The 17,348-nt window shown below is 35.2% G+C and overlaps 1 protein-coding gene across 10 annotated transcripts in view; it reads right to left on the bottom strand.

Annotated features, from left to right (window-relative positions):
- The window catches only part of AP3B1 (adaptor related protein complex 3 subunit beta 1), a 174,699-nt gene that overhangs the window by 11,876 nt on the left and 145,475 nt on the right, over positions 1-17,348 (bottom strand). For 9 of the 10 annotated variants that reach the window (XM_075526422.1, XM_075526419.1, XM_075526418.1 and 6 more), the window contains 3 exons: positions 16,298-16,382; positions 7,096-7,193; positions 1,786-1,924 (listed from right to left, as the gene is read on the bottom strand). In XM_075526422.1, the coding sequence (XP_075382537.1) occupies positions 1,786-1,924; positions 7,096-7,193; positions 16,298-16,382 (322 nt within the window). Of the gene's footprint in view, positions 1-1,785; positions 1,925-7,095; positions 7,194-16,297; positions 16,383-17,348 lie in introns of those variants that run through there. The other variant, XR_012778927.1, reaches the window with a different exon arrangement.

The raw sequence follows: 17,348 nt of genomic DNA, 5'->3' as shown, positions 1-17,348 counted from the left end.
TGTTATAAACAATTTTTTTTGCCTGATGGACGTTATAAATGCAAACTATTCTGTAACTACTGTGGCAGACTGAATACACTCTATTTTGAATCAAAAAAAGGAAACATGATTTCAGGATGCTCTAAAGCATTCTGAATATTTCAGCCCGACCATGCCTTCAATCACTGTCTCTGAAGGAGTGTACCCAACAGGAAGTACATCTTCAATTTATTTACTGTTGGTTATAGACTCTGTTTTGTGGAAAACGTCCTTTTAATTAAAAAAAAAAATAAAGAGCAAGATCAAATGAGAAACTTATCTACAATCAGGAAACCTGGGGCTGAGCTAGGAACTAAGCTATTATTTTAGGGAGCCTTTTCGAGACTCAGTCACAAAACAATCCATCCCTATGCGATAAGTCTCATGTGATGGATAGGGTAAAGATGGAGAACACCTGTATACTGCAGACACTTCAGTCTCTCTTGATTGACACTCTCACCTAGTCTTTGAATTGATGTTGAGAACGCAGGCTGTATAGATCCCTCAGGAATGCAACAAATGAGGACTCTTTCATGGAGGAGCAGGTGTCAATAGTGACAATCATTTCAGTGCAATCGCACTAGCTGTACCATGTTTTTATGGTGAAACAGAATTTTATCATTGACCGTATCAAATACATAGGAAAATCCAGCTGGGTTAATGTTAATTCAATGCAATACAAATGCCCAGCGATGCAAAAAAGACTCAGTCCAACAAAGAGAAATATCAGGTTATTAGTCCTGTGTAGGCTACAGGATTCTCACGATTCCAAACAGCCATCTTCGTCAGCAAAATTTCAAAGAAAAACATTGTTCTTTGCTTTAAAAGAAGATACTTTGCTTATTGAAATAGCAAAATTCAGGGGGCTAAAGAGATAATTCACACTCTGGAAAAGTTTTAGTAGATGCTAGGAGAGTTGTATGCATTTTCTTATTCCAAGACCAGATTAACAGCTTCCAATTACATCTTGCTGTTGTTATTTGTGTCCACTCAGTTTTCCATACATGGCAATTCTCCTGTTTATTCCTGTCACAAGTGAGAAGCCATACAGATTCACAGGGCTAAATATTTTGAGTCAATCACATTAAAAGCTGTCATTAACCAACAATCATATCAATTCCACTGACATTCTGTACCACAGCTTTTGGATGAAATGGACTGATCTACAAGTAACATTTGGAATTTAGACAGGTCCAATGACTTTTTTTGCTGATCACTTTTTGCTTGCATATATATAGGAAGAACAAGTAAATGTTCAATTTAATGTTCAACCTGCAGTTAAAAAGATCTTCATCCAACTGGAAAAAAAAAAAATCAGGTTCTAGGTTTAACTAGCTGGATATACTAGGTCAAAAATCAATGTGGGAAAAACGAGCTGCTTCTCACAGATGATAAACCTGAATAAGGCCACTTACTTTTGGAAACAGAAACAAAAGTAAAAAAACCATATAGATGTTCTTAAAAGTACTGTGCTTTAAAATGCTGCCTTTTCCCATTGAAACAAAACCAGGAAAGGACAACTCCCCCTAACTGTACAGTAAAGTCTAGATATTTGATTGTTCTATATACATTCAAATAAAGACCTGAGAAGTACTTAGGCTTGAGTTAGTATCTGCTTAGGATTCTATGTTACAGTATAATAGGGTACCTTATCTGTTAAAAGTGTGGATAATAAACTTTTCCCTAATATTACCAAATGCTGACAAATTTTGAACTAACAAATTCAAATTAAAAGATGGTTCCACTATGAATGACACGTAATCTTACCTGTGTATGTTATCTTGACCAGAAGGGACTACACCCAGGTTTGCTGCCTTCACTACCCTCTCAATTATTACAAGTCTAGTAGAGTTCTGCGGAGCAACAGCTATTGTAGCAGATGTCTCATTCATTCCCGTCAGCATCCCTGAAACATTAAGTATTTCATTATGAATACTTTAAGGTTTGCTCGCTTATTTAGCATAAAACCAAAATAAGAGACTTCGAGACAAAAAAACTACATTTGCATTAAAAGTTAAATCATTCGTCGAGAAAACAATTTTATAAGAAATTACGTAATTACATTAGTTTAATGTATTACTTGCAATGCCCTATTATTAGAAACAAATTACTAATAACTGAACAATGATATGTGTGATACTAATGCAACTGTGAAACCAAGATGGTTCTTTTTCACAAAAAGCATAACTTAAAAGAGAATGTAAACACAGAAATGAAATATTAAGCTGGACTTTTCTAAATCAGTGTTACTTAAGTAAGACCATATACAAAGACACCTTCTAATCTTTCAATTATAAAACCACTGCATTTAATTGTAAATTCAAATCCAATTGCTAAAAATAATCTTTAAATCCAGATAGTAGTCATGAAGATAAAGTAATCACATTAGAAACTGGGAAATTCAGTTCGTATCCATCTCTCTAAAATGTCATGATAAACTATTTGAAAATGGAACAGAAACATCAAGATTATATCCAAACATATGACAAAAAAAAGTAAAGAAGGAAATGTTGTTCAAGGACATTTTAACAAAACCCCCACTTTTCTCTTCTATCAACCCATTGTTTAGAAGAATGATTTGCCAGACGGTTGTGTTGATTAAAACCCAACAGTTACTACAACTTAACATTGTGTGCGTATTTTTACGCTATGTCAGAAGCTGAAAACAGAACAAACAATGGACCACAGTACTTCAGGCAGAAATATGAAGCATCTGAAACCCACGGTAACATTAACAATGAAAACAATGCAAAAGTCTCAAAAGGCTAATATTTTAGGGCTGCACATACAGTTCTCACCCAGGGCAAATGGCACTAAGATGCTTAATAGAGCAATTAAAAAAATAAATCCAACATTTTAATGCACTAGAATGTGCATTAGCTGCTGTCACAAAAAAAAAAAAAAAGAAATATCAAAGTAAAAATGGAACAGCTCATAAGTAAATAACAGGATATTTTTGAACATGATTTGCTGTTGAAGAGAACAAAAATAAGCATACGACTTCTGTAAAGATCAGCTTTATCTCGGGAATAGAACATTCTGTTTCAAATTGTTTAACTTCACTATTAGGCAAAAGCTTTAAAAACTACATACGCAGACTAAAACTGCTTTTAAGCAGAGCACAGGGACTGACATAACACTCCTGAGAGATGTGTGTACTCATTTAGGATTTAAACCTTCTCCATTAAGCTCTATTGAAGAGCAAATGCTGAATAAATGAATGCAACTATGTTTATGTTAAAAGCCTGTTTCCCGCAGCATGTAATTAAAGGAAATGTTGTACAAAGCCAGTACTTTTGTCAAGCTCCTGTAAATGGAAAGATGGATAGCACTCAGAGAAATGAATGCATTGCTTCATATTTAACCTTAACACTCTTGTCATTAATGGTTTGTCTAACTTGTTCTATAAAAGACAAGGTACTGCTCCATTGAAGTAAAATTAAAAAAATCAACTAAACCATGCTTTTCAGAACAGAAGATTCATTATCGTCGACTAATGTATTGGCATAAAGCAAAGTAACATCCTATCAAGTAAGGCACACATTCAATCTGCCTTTTCACCCCCCTTTATTTTTAACTCATGCTGTTTTATTGTTATAGGCAATTTGTACCACTCAGCATGACAGTGTAAACTGAATCAAGATTAATTTACATGCAAAAGAACACTTAGGAGAGCAGCATGGTAAGCAAATGTATTGTCTCGATTGCTGAGGTGGAAAAGAACCTGGAAAGAAAAAAGGGTGCTCTAATTAAGGGGCATCAAATATGATTGCTCGTGGTAGTCAAGGGCCAGAAAATAGTAAATGTCCAACCATTTAAAGAATTAGCATCTTGCTTGTTAGGAAGACAAGTTGGATATATAAATCTTAATAAAATTAGGTAAACAATTTATTTACTTAACCAAGGTGTTTGTTTTTTGGGTTTGGTTGGGTTTTTTTAAAATGTGAATCAAGTATACACTTTTAAAAAAAAATTTCACAACGTTATTTTAAAACATGTCGGGGGGGAGGGGGAAGTCTTTATACTTAAAGTAGTTTTAACTGGCTATTTTAAAAACACCTTCATAAAAATTCTGACTAATATCCAGCTATAACAATCGCATGCCACCTTTAAAATTGCTTGAAACATGAGAATCTAAGGAGCACAGAGCAGCAATTAATCTGGGTTAACTAACTGATACAATGAAATAACTGTACGCATTTTTAATAATAAAAGGAAATTAAATTGGAAAAATTACACTGGTAGGTAACAAGGTATGTTAGCTACCAGACTAGTTCTATTCTGAACTAAGGCAAGGGGAGTTTTGCTACTGATTTTTAAAAACAGCAGACAAGTAAAAATTTGGATACAGAGATCCCAACAGTACGTGTCTCACTCATGGAGAATTCCTGCTATAGAAACTGGACTTTTCATGGCGATGTGATGTAAAACAGGGTATAAAATCCTGAGGCCTGAAGATCAGTAAAAATATTTAACCAGAAAGGTAAAGAGTAGTTTGGCAATACCACTTTTATCCATTGCTTCCGAATTGTCAATCACAACATCAACCACTAACTGAGCTGCTGCTCTGGGGAATTACCTCACCGGAGGATTCCCCCGCTCAGGAGGGAAGGGAAGGGAAGGCAGCGTAGCAAGGCTAAGCGTATCATGCGCAGCATGTGGATAAATCCAGCTTTCGAGGTTCTGCTGCTACCACTAGATAACCTTCATAGCCATGAATATTCAATAACCTGTCTGTTTCCCTCTCGTTATGCCATCAGGAAGAAAATGGACATATACAAATGTAACAGACAATGCAAAACAGCAGAGTGTAATTGAGTAAAGATGTGTAGCAATGAATTGTCTTCTACATAGCAGTATAATACCGGCTATTTCCTCTTTAGCATTCTTATTAGGTTACACATGCAATTTAGATGTAAAAATCCTTAAAACCCACACATATTTTCATTCTCCCCCAATATAATCTTGCATTTCTAATATTCTCCTCACTCCTTCACTATTTTTCACCTATTTGTTTTGGTTGCAAATAAAATAAGGCATCTCCAGGTACAAGACTTGAAACATCTTATGTCCAAAAACAAAAAAAGAAAAAAAAAAAAAAGGAAACAGCATGACAAGTGAAAAGCAAGTTATATAAATCAGATTCATTTAGAGAATACAGACAAATCAAAGTTAAACACAAAATAGAATAATACATACCAACTTCTAAATTGCCCTACATTTATTATTGTAATTTGGATTTTTCATTTAGCAAGATCACATAGTAATTCTCCCCAAATGCTAGCTACTCCTAGATCTTTGTAATAAATACTTATGTAGAATTTAGAACTGAGACTTCTATTACCATGAATATTCTGAAACAGCTGATATGTATAAGAAAAGAGATGCAATAGAAAAGGTTTTTAAACCTGTGGTAAATTTGCCAGCATCAAGTCCTGCATCAAAGAATGAATTCAGGAAGACAGAGAGAGCGATACAGAAATGCCAAGAGACCTTCATGGATTTACAAATACTTCATATAAACAAATTTTCAAATAGCTTTATTCAGAGTAGCCTTTCTGCTCTATTAAACATAGCAAACAGCTGCCAGATTTATTCAGACAAATAATCAACAACCATAGAAGTAAAATGGCAGAAGAAAAAGGAATTTTGGCAACAACTCCACAGAGGACCACAGCTATTCTCCAAGTATACTTCTTCTATGTGCTCGTGGTTCTGTATGGCCAGTCAGGAGGAAAAAAAGCCCTCAGTCACAGTAAAACATACAAAAACTCTATCAAAATATCACAAAGCAAGCAAATATAAAAACGGGGGGGGGGGGGGGGGGGGGGGGCACAGTAACCTGCCTTGCTTTCACTACAACCTCAGCTACAATTTTTAGAAGGGAACAGTTTAAAATACATGTGCCACAGCCTCGTTCAATCACTCACCTTGGTTTGCTGAGCAGGTATAAAGCAGAGAGGCAGGCTTTAGCCAGCAAAGGGTAAGAACAGCAAATAAGTATCAATTGGTTAAGAAAACAAAGCACAATCCTAACTTTTCACTGCAGCCATAAGCTTAACTGAAAATGATCTAGACTATGTTTAAACTACTTTCTTAATCATTCAAAAATACAAAAGCAAGAAATGCTCAAAAGCAATAATTAATAATACATAGCATTACTCATTGGTGTTCTTGACTGCTTGATGGATATAGTGAGTTTCTGAGCCTTACACAGCAATGAGACAGGATCCCATGGGTATATTCTAATCTCAGTGTGAAGAGATTTACACATGTAAATCCCCATACATTGAGATACATGAGTAAACACTATTACCTTTTAATGCATCCAAAATGTAATTGTTTATATTTTAAAATATCCAAGAATCATATCCAAATTAAGGGTAGCAGTATGGACTGTTCCATTTAACACATGATCAAGTTAAGTACAATTTTCTCTAATTATTTTGTATAAAATATTCAAGTCACTGAAAGCTCTTACGGAGGTTTGTGTTTGGACTAGCATCAGCAACTTACATTCTTTAAAGACGCAACATCAGAAGAATGCAGAAGTACATAAAAGATGTCACCTTTCTAAAACAGTATTCCAATAAGAATTTTTTTTATATGAAGTGTTTGAAAGGAAAAAGATTAAAATAATCTTTAAAGTAGCTGAGGAACAGGTACACTAATAGTATTTCAGAGTAGCCTTGGAATAAAGACTAGTGAAGACAGACACCTTATCAATTTATATTTGGTTTATTTCCTTGAGCTGGGGTTCCAACTTTCTGCTTTACTGCTAGTAGGAAAGACATTCACACTTCATGATAGAAAGCCAAAACTCTCTGAGCCAAAAGACTGTTTCAGGGTAAAAGGTGGGCTTTGTGCTTTTAAAGGCACACTGAAAAGCTGTCAAATACCACTGCACATCCCTTTAAAGATATTTTTAAATTAAATCATTAGCATCAGACTGAATACTAACAGAGACTAACACAAACAGCTACACTGGAAGCACTTGCTGTACACTTGTAAATTGAAAGGCACACAGCCCTCTTCTCATCCAAATACATTTATTGAAGCTGCTGAAGTATTTCTCACCTTGCTCCTTCTTAAAGTCCTTTTCTGACATAGTGACAGGCAAAAGCAGTTCTCCAACGGGGGGTTGAATGTTAACATTGAAATGATCATCCTTTGTGCTGGGAAAAGAGAAATTATACAGGATCAACCAAGTGCTTCAACACAGATTAATATACACATATCAGCTCCAAATTTACTATGGAATCTATAAACAGTGTAAGAACTACCTGCATGATTTCTACCTTGTTAATCCAAAAGCCTGCTAATTTCTTACATCAGTAAAACTGATCCATTTTCTCCAGTACAAATGTAGTATTAATACAGTATGCATGCTCTTGCATTTCTGAAAATGTAACTTTTACTCATATTAATGTTTATTTGTAATCTATAAGGCATCACACTCAAACTAAACGCTTGCAAAGGACAAATTATTAAGCATTTCACAATTCCTTTAAAAGAATTGTTATTCACAAATTCTGTCATCAGCAACAGCTGTGCCAGAAAGAGGGCTAAACCTAGGAAAGGCATAATTTCAAACAAAAAGGGTTATTATTGTCTAAAAAAACCCAAACAAAGCAAACAATAAATTTGGGAATAAAGATCACTTCAATTTCGCAACATTTTGTATATTAAAAAACCCCCACAGCATACCGGTTGATGTAAAAGCACAATTTGCAGAATTTGGAAAACTGCAGAATTTGAGGCAGCTTTTGTAATGGCAGAGTTGAAAAAATTACAATCAGTAGTAGCATGCTACTATCAAATGCCATAGATTCCTCCTTAAGAAATAAGTACCATACAGTGAACTTGCTCTCCCTATCCATTCAATTCTCTGAGTTTCCAACTATCTCGTCTTGGAGTTCTCCAAGTCTACAGAAACTCTAGATATATTCACTCTGCTATGTTTGATGGACTAACTATACTATAAGGCATTCAGCTAGCAATTCAGGATCAGTACATCCAGTCAGAATCTTTGTTTGAGGCATGAGAAATTTTTAGAAAAGAAATTTTTTTTTCCTGATGTACCAAATAGTCAATACATATTGATTGCTGATATGCCTTAGATATCCTACGTAAATACAATGATACAATCATTAGAATGGAAAATATATTTCCTCAATTAATATCCATGGTATTTAAATTAACCTCAAACATGTGTTACTGATTTTTTATAACTCTGCAACTTTAAGAATTCTGAAATAAGATAGACTGATGGAAAAAAGAGCACTAGATCAATAATATAGAAAACACATGCGTCTCCCTCTTAAAGACGCAAGATAAGCCACCTGGAAACAGGAAAGCATTTTATGGTCCTATTACTTAAAATTTTACTACTTACCATAATTACCCAATTTCACAAGCAAATGCTTAGGAACTAGTACATTCTTACTTTCTGACGTGTTATAATTATGCTTATGGATGCAATCTCAAGCATGGGCTTTTCAAATAAAATCCAGCATTAATGCTAACTTTGTTGAAAATTATTATTTAGTAAACATACAGTGAAACAGTCCCTTCAAACCTGGCTAGTATTTTCTTTACAAAGAATCATTTATGAAGTGCTGCTTTTAAAAATTTCCTTAGCTAACAAATTCTCACTTTTTTTTCCTGTACTACTTTAAGTACCATCCATCTCTAAAGTCATTAGCATACTAAAAGAGCAGGGATTGTTTGACTGGCTGGCCTGATCAAGTGCACTGTAAAATAAGAAAGTAATATTTTTTTCTTTAATTTTTCCTTTGAAAACTGATCAAGAACTCCATGAGCTTAAGAGCTGAAGGAAGGGTCTTTAATCAATTGCCTCATAACTTTTTGCTGTTTATATATACTACCTGGACTATATGACTAAAACTTTTAACAATATCTCCATTGGTATTGTTCAACTGATCATTCAAACACTGTTATCCTTCATATTTAAGCAAGATGTACACTACATAATTCAGCATAAAACAGATAAACAGTTTTGTGTACAGTGATTCATGTCCTACATTGACTGGACATGCCATTTGTACATAAACTTGACTTATAACATCAATGATTAGATTGCTTTGAAATGCTTATAACAATCTTTTCACAATAAGAAGGAATAAAAGCATGAGCATAGCTTGGGTTTTATAAGGCTGTAACTGCTTGAGAGGACCACTCAACACTTCTCCTGTTAACAAACATTCCACTTCCCTTTCCCCTAGAGATTAAAAAGCTAATAGATGTTCTTTGATAAACCATGAACTCTTCATAGTCTGCAAGCAGAAATTCTGATTACTAGTTGTTCTTCAAAACCACTTTGTTCTTAATTTCACTTTAGCCAGCATCTGGTTTACTTTGCATTACTTTAATTTCAGCATACTTCAGTAAATTTATTTTTCAGCTAGAGAAAATCATCCTCCCTTTTATCATTCTCTTTATCACACACTTTACAGGCTAAATATACAGCTTTTGTTTATTGATCTGCATCTCTTTTATTGCATCTTTATATTAGAGATCTAGTACTATCTAATTTAACAAAAGTAATTTCATAGTTCCATAAAATCATAGAACAATTCAGGTCGGAAGGGGAGTCTGGAAATCACCTGGTCCTACCTCCTGCTCAACTCAGGGCCACCTTAGTTCACATTGCTCAGAGCCTTGTCCATTTGAGCTCTGAGTAGCTCCAAAGATGGAGATTTCATCAGGTATCTATCTAATGGATAAGTTTAATAATAAAATTGACTCTTGCAGTACACGCAATTTCCCCCAATACCTAGTGAACTAAATTCCAGTGTATTTAACTTATTTATTTATACTTTGAATACTATAATTAGTATAAATGATGTTTAAACAAAAAACTGTAGAAGTGGTTTGAAGCTTGAACATTAACATTGTGGCATAACATTGAACATAACAATGTGGCAGACAATTGGTTCAAGCTGCACTGAAACATCTCTCAGGTGGTGTTGCTCTAACTTTCCTGGAAGATCAAGCTGAAGCAGCTTATCAGAAAAAAAGCAAAGTTTCTCAAGCCAACAAAACAGTTCTGGTTTTAGATTTAAAAAATTAAAGATCGCATTTTCTGGTATTAGCAAGTGCAATTGATAAGTTACATCCTTAGTGGAACGTGTATTCTTAATGAGAAGTCTGCAGAAGGAATGTTTAAAAGAATCAAACAAATAGGGATGTCCAAGAACAGTACCTCGCCACTAGTTCACAAAGTCTGTTTTGTATTTAATTGTGAACTTAGGAGCAAATAATGTTAGACATCATTACTCTTACTGTTGCCTTAATAACTATTAAACTGTACATATTGTATTTTAAAAGACCTACATTACTTTCATGATGCAATTCCAGGGATCACATGAATTTATCTTCTGATGTACCCAATTAAGATGAACAAATGAGAGATGATAAAGAACATCCTATCATCCCACAGGAACACAGGGAGACATACCATCTCCGTGATAAATGACACTGCAAGACTAACATTAAATCCTTTACAAGACGTGTAACTTTTCTACAGATGGCTGCAGTGGCAGCAGCTAGCACCTGTCATTTGAGTCCAGTGTCCATTTTCCTTATTCCCTGTCTCTTCCGTCAATTTTTTTTTTTAAAGGATTGGCTCCAAAGGGTTCCTGGGAAAGAAGTTCTCTGCCATAACAAAAGACTTGAGAACACTGATGGCAACATCTTCTTTAAAACTAATACGAATAATATTATCACTTGTGAATGAATTCTTGTAAGATTCTACAATGGCAATCTTTGAAGTCTTAATTTTCAAAGCTTTTTAGAAATTATTATTCTAACAAGAGGCTGGGAATATTCTTCTTGCTATTTATATTATTCTTTTTTGTTTCACTCCTAGTAGCTGCTTGACCCAGAATACATCTATCCAAAACCAGCTCACTAGTTTTGTCTTGTATTCAAAAAAACTCCACGGATGATAAAAAAACAAATGGAAGAGGAAGAGCAACACACTAAGTTCCTGCAAAGGAGCAAAGTCTGGGAGACTTTGCTCATAGTCTTGCTGAAGAAAGGAAAAGACGGAAAAGAAAAAAGGCCGGGGTGACAGAATAAATGAGATTAGTTGTTCATGCCCAGCCTTGCTTTTTCCAGGTCAGTTATCTATCTCGATATAATTGCTTTCTGGAACTGGGCCAACTGACTACTTTAGAGTAATGAAGTAAAGAGAATAGTACCAGCTTGGTTGTATTAATATCTAACATCTGTAAACAACTTCGTGATTGGCTGACAAAGCACTAGAGAAGGAAACAGCAAGAAACAAGTGAAAATGGAAGTGACAGTGATGTGAAGACAGTTCTGCATCTCTAACATTAGCTTTTAATATATTCCATAACATATTCTACTACATAATTTTAATCAGATGCTTTTGTGCAAGCTTCTACACCTGAATGCATGCTTGCACTCAATACTGACTGCTACTCAACCAATCCTCTTCATTTACTCCTCTTTGCAGGTAAAAGTTCTGCTTGGGAAAATTCCTACATCAATGCAGAGTGAGGTAAGAGAATTTCATGCTGCAAAAAATCTCACCCTTGGAAAACAAAATTTAGAGCGAAAGCTTTTACAATAAGGTAGAACCTGCAGACAGCAGATTGAACAAGGTTTTTAAATCTCATTCACGGAATTTACTTCATTTAAGAAAATGGTAGATTCTTCCTGCTACACCAACCTCTTCTGGAGTAATCAGCAAAATGGTCTCTTTATACAGTCCAGGGCAGATAAGGTGAACAGACAGCTTTCTTTTCTATCACCATAACAACAGTAGAAGAGTATGTACGGGGTCCCAGCTCTTCTAATGCCACTGGGATATAGGAAATGCCAATATAAGGTAACCAGCCCATGCTTGTAAAAACTGCTGTCACATGTCACACTATTTTCCCATGATCTCATTATTCTGAGCAAGAACAGAAGGCATAGAAATTGTTGCTTTCATTCCATTTCTCTTTCTTCTTGGGAGCTCTAACTGTACTCTTTGCACTTAAACCTTGAGAAAACTAGGACACGTTCCCTATGCCAAGTTGTTTCAAAGAGAGCTAAATAACGTCCTGCATACTTTCTAAAAGAACGGCGAGAAGAAAACAGGTTCTCTGTAAATTAACTTTATCTTCAAAGCTGTGATTCTTTCATGGCTTTGGGAACAGCTAAGAGAATTTGGAAAGAGGAAATTAAAAGAATAGGGAAGAAGAGGTAAGGACAAGCTTCCTTCTCCAGCTCTCAATGTTGTAAAGAGGACACCTTCTCTTCACCTTTAGTCACTCACCAGACACCTACAAGAAGCTGGACATTTGCCTACTGGGTTTTACAAATGCAGACAGGAATCCGAAATGCTAAATACAAGTACACAAAATAGGATAAGGGCATGTATATGCTGTAACCCTCTGTCTCTGTAACCTTCCTTGCCTTTCTTCTCTAGAGATTCAAATGTCTTCATTCCAAGGATCCAAGGCCAAATTCTGACATGGCAAACCTCTCAAATCTTTGTTCAGACATCAAATGAAACTGGTAAGCACTGAGAAAGACCTAAGAATATCTGAAAGGTAGAGACATGCAAGATAATAAAGATAAAATAAGAGACAGTGGTAGGATTGTTAAGATGGTGATTACTAGGAACTCAAGGATTCAAGAGAAAACACACCGACATGGAAATATATAAAATCTGACAAGGAAAAAAAAAAAAAAATTTTTTTATTTTTACTCCACAGTCAGTGGAGTACTGCAGTCAGTCTGTAACATCAAGGATCCGTTCCAACCTTTCTTCTGCTCACTGATGCCTACCTGCCTACCAAAGACTGAGGTCTCTTACCAGGATGGTGAATATACTAATGCTTAACTAGGATTCAACAAGCTACCAGACTACCTTGCATGTGAGTTAGCCAACAAAAAATGGCTTTATACTTCTAATTTGTGTATATCCTGCTTGCAGAATCTGAACAAAGTAACCCAAAAAGAAACAGTAATGCTCACAAAAATCTTTTAAAAGAAGACTAAGTTCCTCCATTTACTCCTCTAACTTTCTGCTTGGGAGGCATTATTGTGCAGAACACCAGTGTGGCTGAAGCGGTGTGCCTCTGCAAGGAGATGGCACAAGAAAAATAGCAATGGAGAGATGTTCTCCTTATGAGTACATAGTGTGAGCATCCTAATACACATTCTAAATAAATGCATTAGGCACAGTTTTCAAGTTAAGGCATTTCACCTCTTTTTAATTAGATGTGTGATCTTGGTAAGCTTTGCTTAATAAAAATAGTATTTACAAGGGACGCCTTTCAAAGCTCAGTCCTTCGAACCTCTCTCTATAATGCAGTTTCTCCTTTACTGTCCTTGATTTGTACAATAAAATCAGAAAGAGATGTGAATATTTTATTACTCATGTTAGTTTTTTCTTTATACAGTTTGTATTTATTGAACCACTAGTACAACAGCACATCCCCAAGCAGAAAGGTATGTGTTTGCTATGCAAAACACACAGTCCATGATTGGCATCTAAGACCAATTGATCTACCCATTACCACTATCTCCCTACCCCCACAAGCTTTACTACAAAGCTATTGATTTAAACACTGCCGATCGGTTTCCATTTTCTGATTTTGGGCAGGCCAATTAAGAAAGTGAGTAATTGTGATTACACTGCTTCAGGATCAATTACATTTGATGCAAGACAAAGTGCTCCTCTTAGAACAACGTAAAGAAAATGATTATGATCAGGAACACTTTACTGCTGAGCATGCTTCTAACAAAAATGCAAAATAACTGACAATGTCTTTCGTAAATATATGTTATTAGGAAATACAAGAATATTGACACCTTTGTGTGCACAGTATTTCAACTATATTTTGACAAACTTCTACAAGTCATTCTTCCTTTTGGATAAAAGCTTTTTAAGAAGTATGACAAGTTAAAAAGGCTGCAGCTGATTTCTCTTAGACATCGCGCCCAAAACATCACGCTGCACATGCATCATGCTGCACACGCTGCAATAATTTCTTCAATGATATTGAACATCAGTCAGATTCTGAACAATACATGTTTTAACAGTAAAATAGCAAATCTAATGCAAAGAACATTTTACCTATTTTTATACCATTTTCTAAGAACTAGTGTCAAAGAGACAAGGCCATAACAATTAGCAAAGGAACAAAGTAAGCAATTCCTATTCTTAATTTAATTTTAAACTTAGCTTGAGCTTTGTCATTGGACTCACATTGTCCAAATCATTAAAATGAATACACCGCTGAGGTCTGAGGCAAATCTATTTACAGTGATGTTACTCATAGTCTGGTCGGTGTTCAGGAATATTGATCTGTCTTGTTTGTCTAATAGGAAAATAATAAACAATTACTAGGCAATGTTGGAGAAAGTAATCAGTTTTTATATATCACTAATACAGCAGACCTCCCAAAACATAAAGGTGATGATCTGCATAAAATCAATGTGTTATGCTACATTGCTTATCCTCATCACTGCTAAGATTCTTAGCAATAAATGGTGTAAGTCTGGAATCAAATCGTTAGTACACTGAAAATACATACTTGAAAGAAAAATACCTGCTCTATTTAGAAAAGAATGTTCCTGCTTGATAAACTGAGCATATTTTATTCCAAAAAACTCAAAACATATTTAGGGAAAGAGAGCCTATCATTTTGAAGCAATTATGAAATTGCATTGCCTAGAAGGGAACTTCCCTTCCCAAACAAACCTAGCATCAGGCAACAGTCCAAAGCTGTTTCCAAATTCCAGCAAACAGCATACAGACCAGCTACAACAACGTGATGCGCATAAACTACAGGCTGCAGACATCTTGCTGGAGGTATTATTATCTTTAAAATGACTATGCATAGGCATCCATTGTACAGGAACGGGCTTAAAGAGTGTGGGGGGGAAATCAGTAGTAAAATCTCCTTGCTCCTAGAACAATAAATTTTATTTTAGCAGTGGGTCTTTTGGAGTCACTTGGGTACATCTCTATTATTAAGATTTTCCTGCTATTTTTAATAACCTGTAAGTTGCGCAAGCTGTGCTTAGTAGTAGTACAGTAAAATTTCTACAGTATTGAAGAAAGGGGTACAGAACTTTCCCAAAGGTCTTCCCCTAAACTGGAACACAGCAATGTGAATGTCTATTCAATATCTTTTTTTGTGCAGAATATAGAAAGTAGTGCTTCTTGCAACAAAGTATGTCAAAAAACATTATTTCAAAATATGTAAAAAAAAAAAAAGAATCGTGCAGATCTATTTAGTGCCTTTGCACAGTTTCAAAGACTACATAAGCCTGAATAGCTCTTAAAAGAAGGTGTCTAGCTTTCCCTCATCCGTTCATTCCTGATGTTTGGACACTGCTACTATAAATTTTCCCTGGTTTCAAATGCTAGTTAATAACAGAGTTCTTCTGGGTGAACAGATTCCCTGCTAGCCTAGAATGCAACAGGAACTCATACAAAGGACGATCTTGAACATGCCAATAATAAGCATAAAAAGTGTAAATCAAGTATATAAGACAAAATCTAGTTGGCCAGCCAGTTACTTGTTTTCATTCTCTCTCTAATCATCTAAAAGAATCTACAGCATAAGGAATAAGCTTCTTTGGCCAGCAAATTTGGGGGTTGGTTTCACGCAGTCATGTTACATAGATCACAAACAGCCAAAGTAAGCACTCGAGGTAGTAAAATAGCTCACAATATGTGCTTTTTTGATTTGCGATTTCTTACAAGGAGGAACACACACAAAACACTCCGGCACACTAGTCAGACCTGACCGCTCCCTTCAAGGTGGTGTTATTAAGAAGAATCCCACAAAGAGGGGGAAAAATAAAAATAAAGCTCAGGAACAGAGAAGTAATTCTAAATCAGAAGAGGAGTTCATGCTTCTACTTGGTATCATTTACACCAAGTGAAAAACAGGACCTCCCAAACACAACCTGTCAAAGAGTTTTTGAACTTATACATGTGATTTCAAACCTAGATTTGAGCTTACCATCACATCTGTGTTTCTAGAAGCAAGTGCTAAAATTTTAGAAGACGGAAGAAAACTGATAATCCTTGTAATAGTAAAACCAAACACTAATTATGTCTTACTTCTCTAAAAACATCTTGGGTATACATCATGTTGTGAACTGCTGTTCAATTCTTTAAATATTTAATAAACAGCAAGTCTGCTACTGCAAGTAAACTTCCAATATATACTATTTTTGCCTTCCAAGAGCAAAAAATTACCCTCCCTCCCCACGAACTCACCATAACTGGAAACTGGCCGTCTGAGTAGAGTCACAGAAGTCGATACCCATTGAAACAGTAATGGATCCTGCGGGCTCAAGGCACTCTACATGAAAACATTTTGAACAGGTCAAGTACGCATACAAAGCAACAGAAGACCCCAGATGCAAACCCCCAAACTTCACATAATTAGAAAACGTATATTTAAAAAAAAAAAACAACCTCCATAAAAAAAGAGCCAATACTTGCAGTTTTATTTCAAGTAGGTATTACCCAAATGTCACACTTGCATGTTTAAGTGTCTTGGATCCTCCCTCCCCAGAGTTAGTGCACATGAAATGTTGCCATTTCATCTTATAGCCCTGCTGTCAACAAAATTAGGATTTGTATTAGAAAAGCTAGGAAAACTATTTACAAAAAAAAATATATTGAAGCTACATCATTTTACTTGTGTACAGATCCAGCACTGAGATTTCATTTTCAATAACACCAGTTTGTAAATTTAGTTAATAAATAGTAAACCACAACAAATATTAATAAAATTTACATTACCACACACAGTACTGGAAAAAGAGCCGAACTTAAAATATTTCATAATTAGCATGGTTTACTTATTTCTCAATATTCTGCTTGCATTAGTTATGGAAGGGAGTAGAAAGATTACAAGCCCAAAATGGAAGATAATTTTGTGCTTTACAAGCAGTGCAGACTGAGGCACTTTTCAAATTAAGGTATCAAGAGACATGCTCATTCTTAGTTTCTTGGCTATATCACTATACTGTTTACTCAATGTTGTAGAGATAAGGCTTTGTTTTGGTAGGAAGAAAAGCTCTTTCTTTACATAAGTAGGAGGTATTAAAAACAAGCATTGGAGCAGAGTTTGACTTCTCAAGATTACAAGAAAGAAAACCTAAGAGCACAGTTAAAAGAGAAGAATTCAAATTAAAATGATTGGGCAGGCAGAAAAATGATTAATTTCCAGTTTATGCATTAATGTATCGGATGCTTTTCAGGAACTGAAGAGTAGGCAGCTGCCCCATGACAAAAGGAAATTGTAACAAAATTTAACTGT

Source organism: Mycteria americana, chromosome Z, assembly GCF_035582795.1.
Source record: "Mycteria americana isolate JAX WOST 10 ecotype Jacksonville Zoo and Gardens chromosome Z, USCA_MyAme_1.0, whole genome shotgun sequence".
NCBI lineage: Eukaryota > Metazoa > Chordata > Aves > Ciconiiformes > Ciconiidae > Mycteria > Mycteria americana.
The sequence above is the reverse complement of the archived record's forward strand: the minus strand, read 5'-3'. Positions and strand labels throughout refer to the sequence as shown.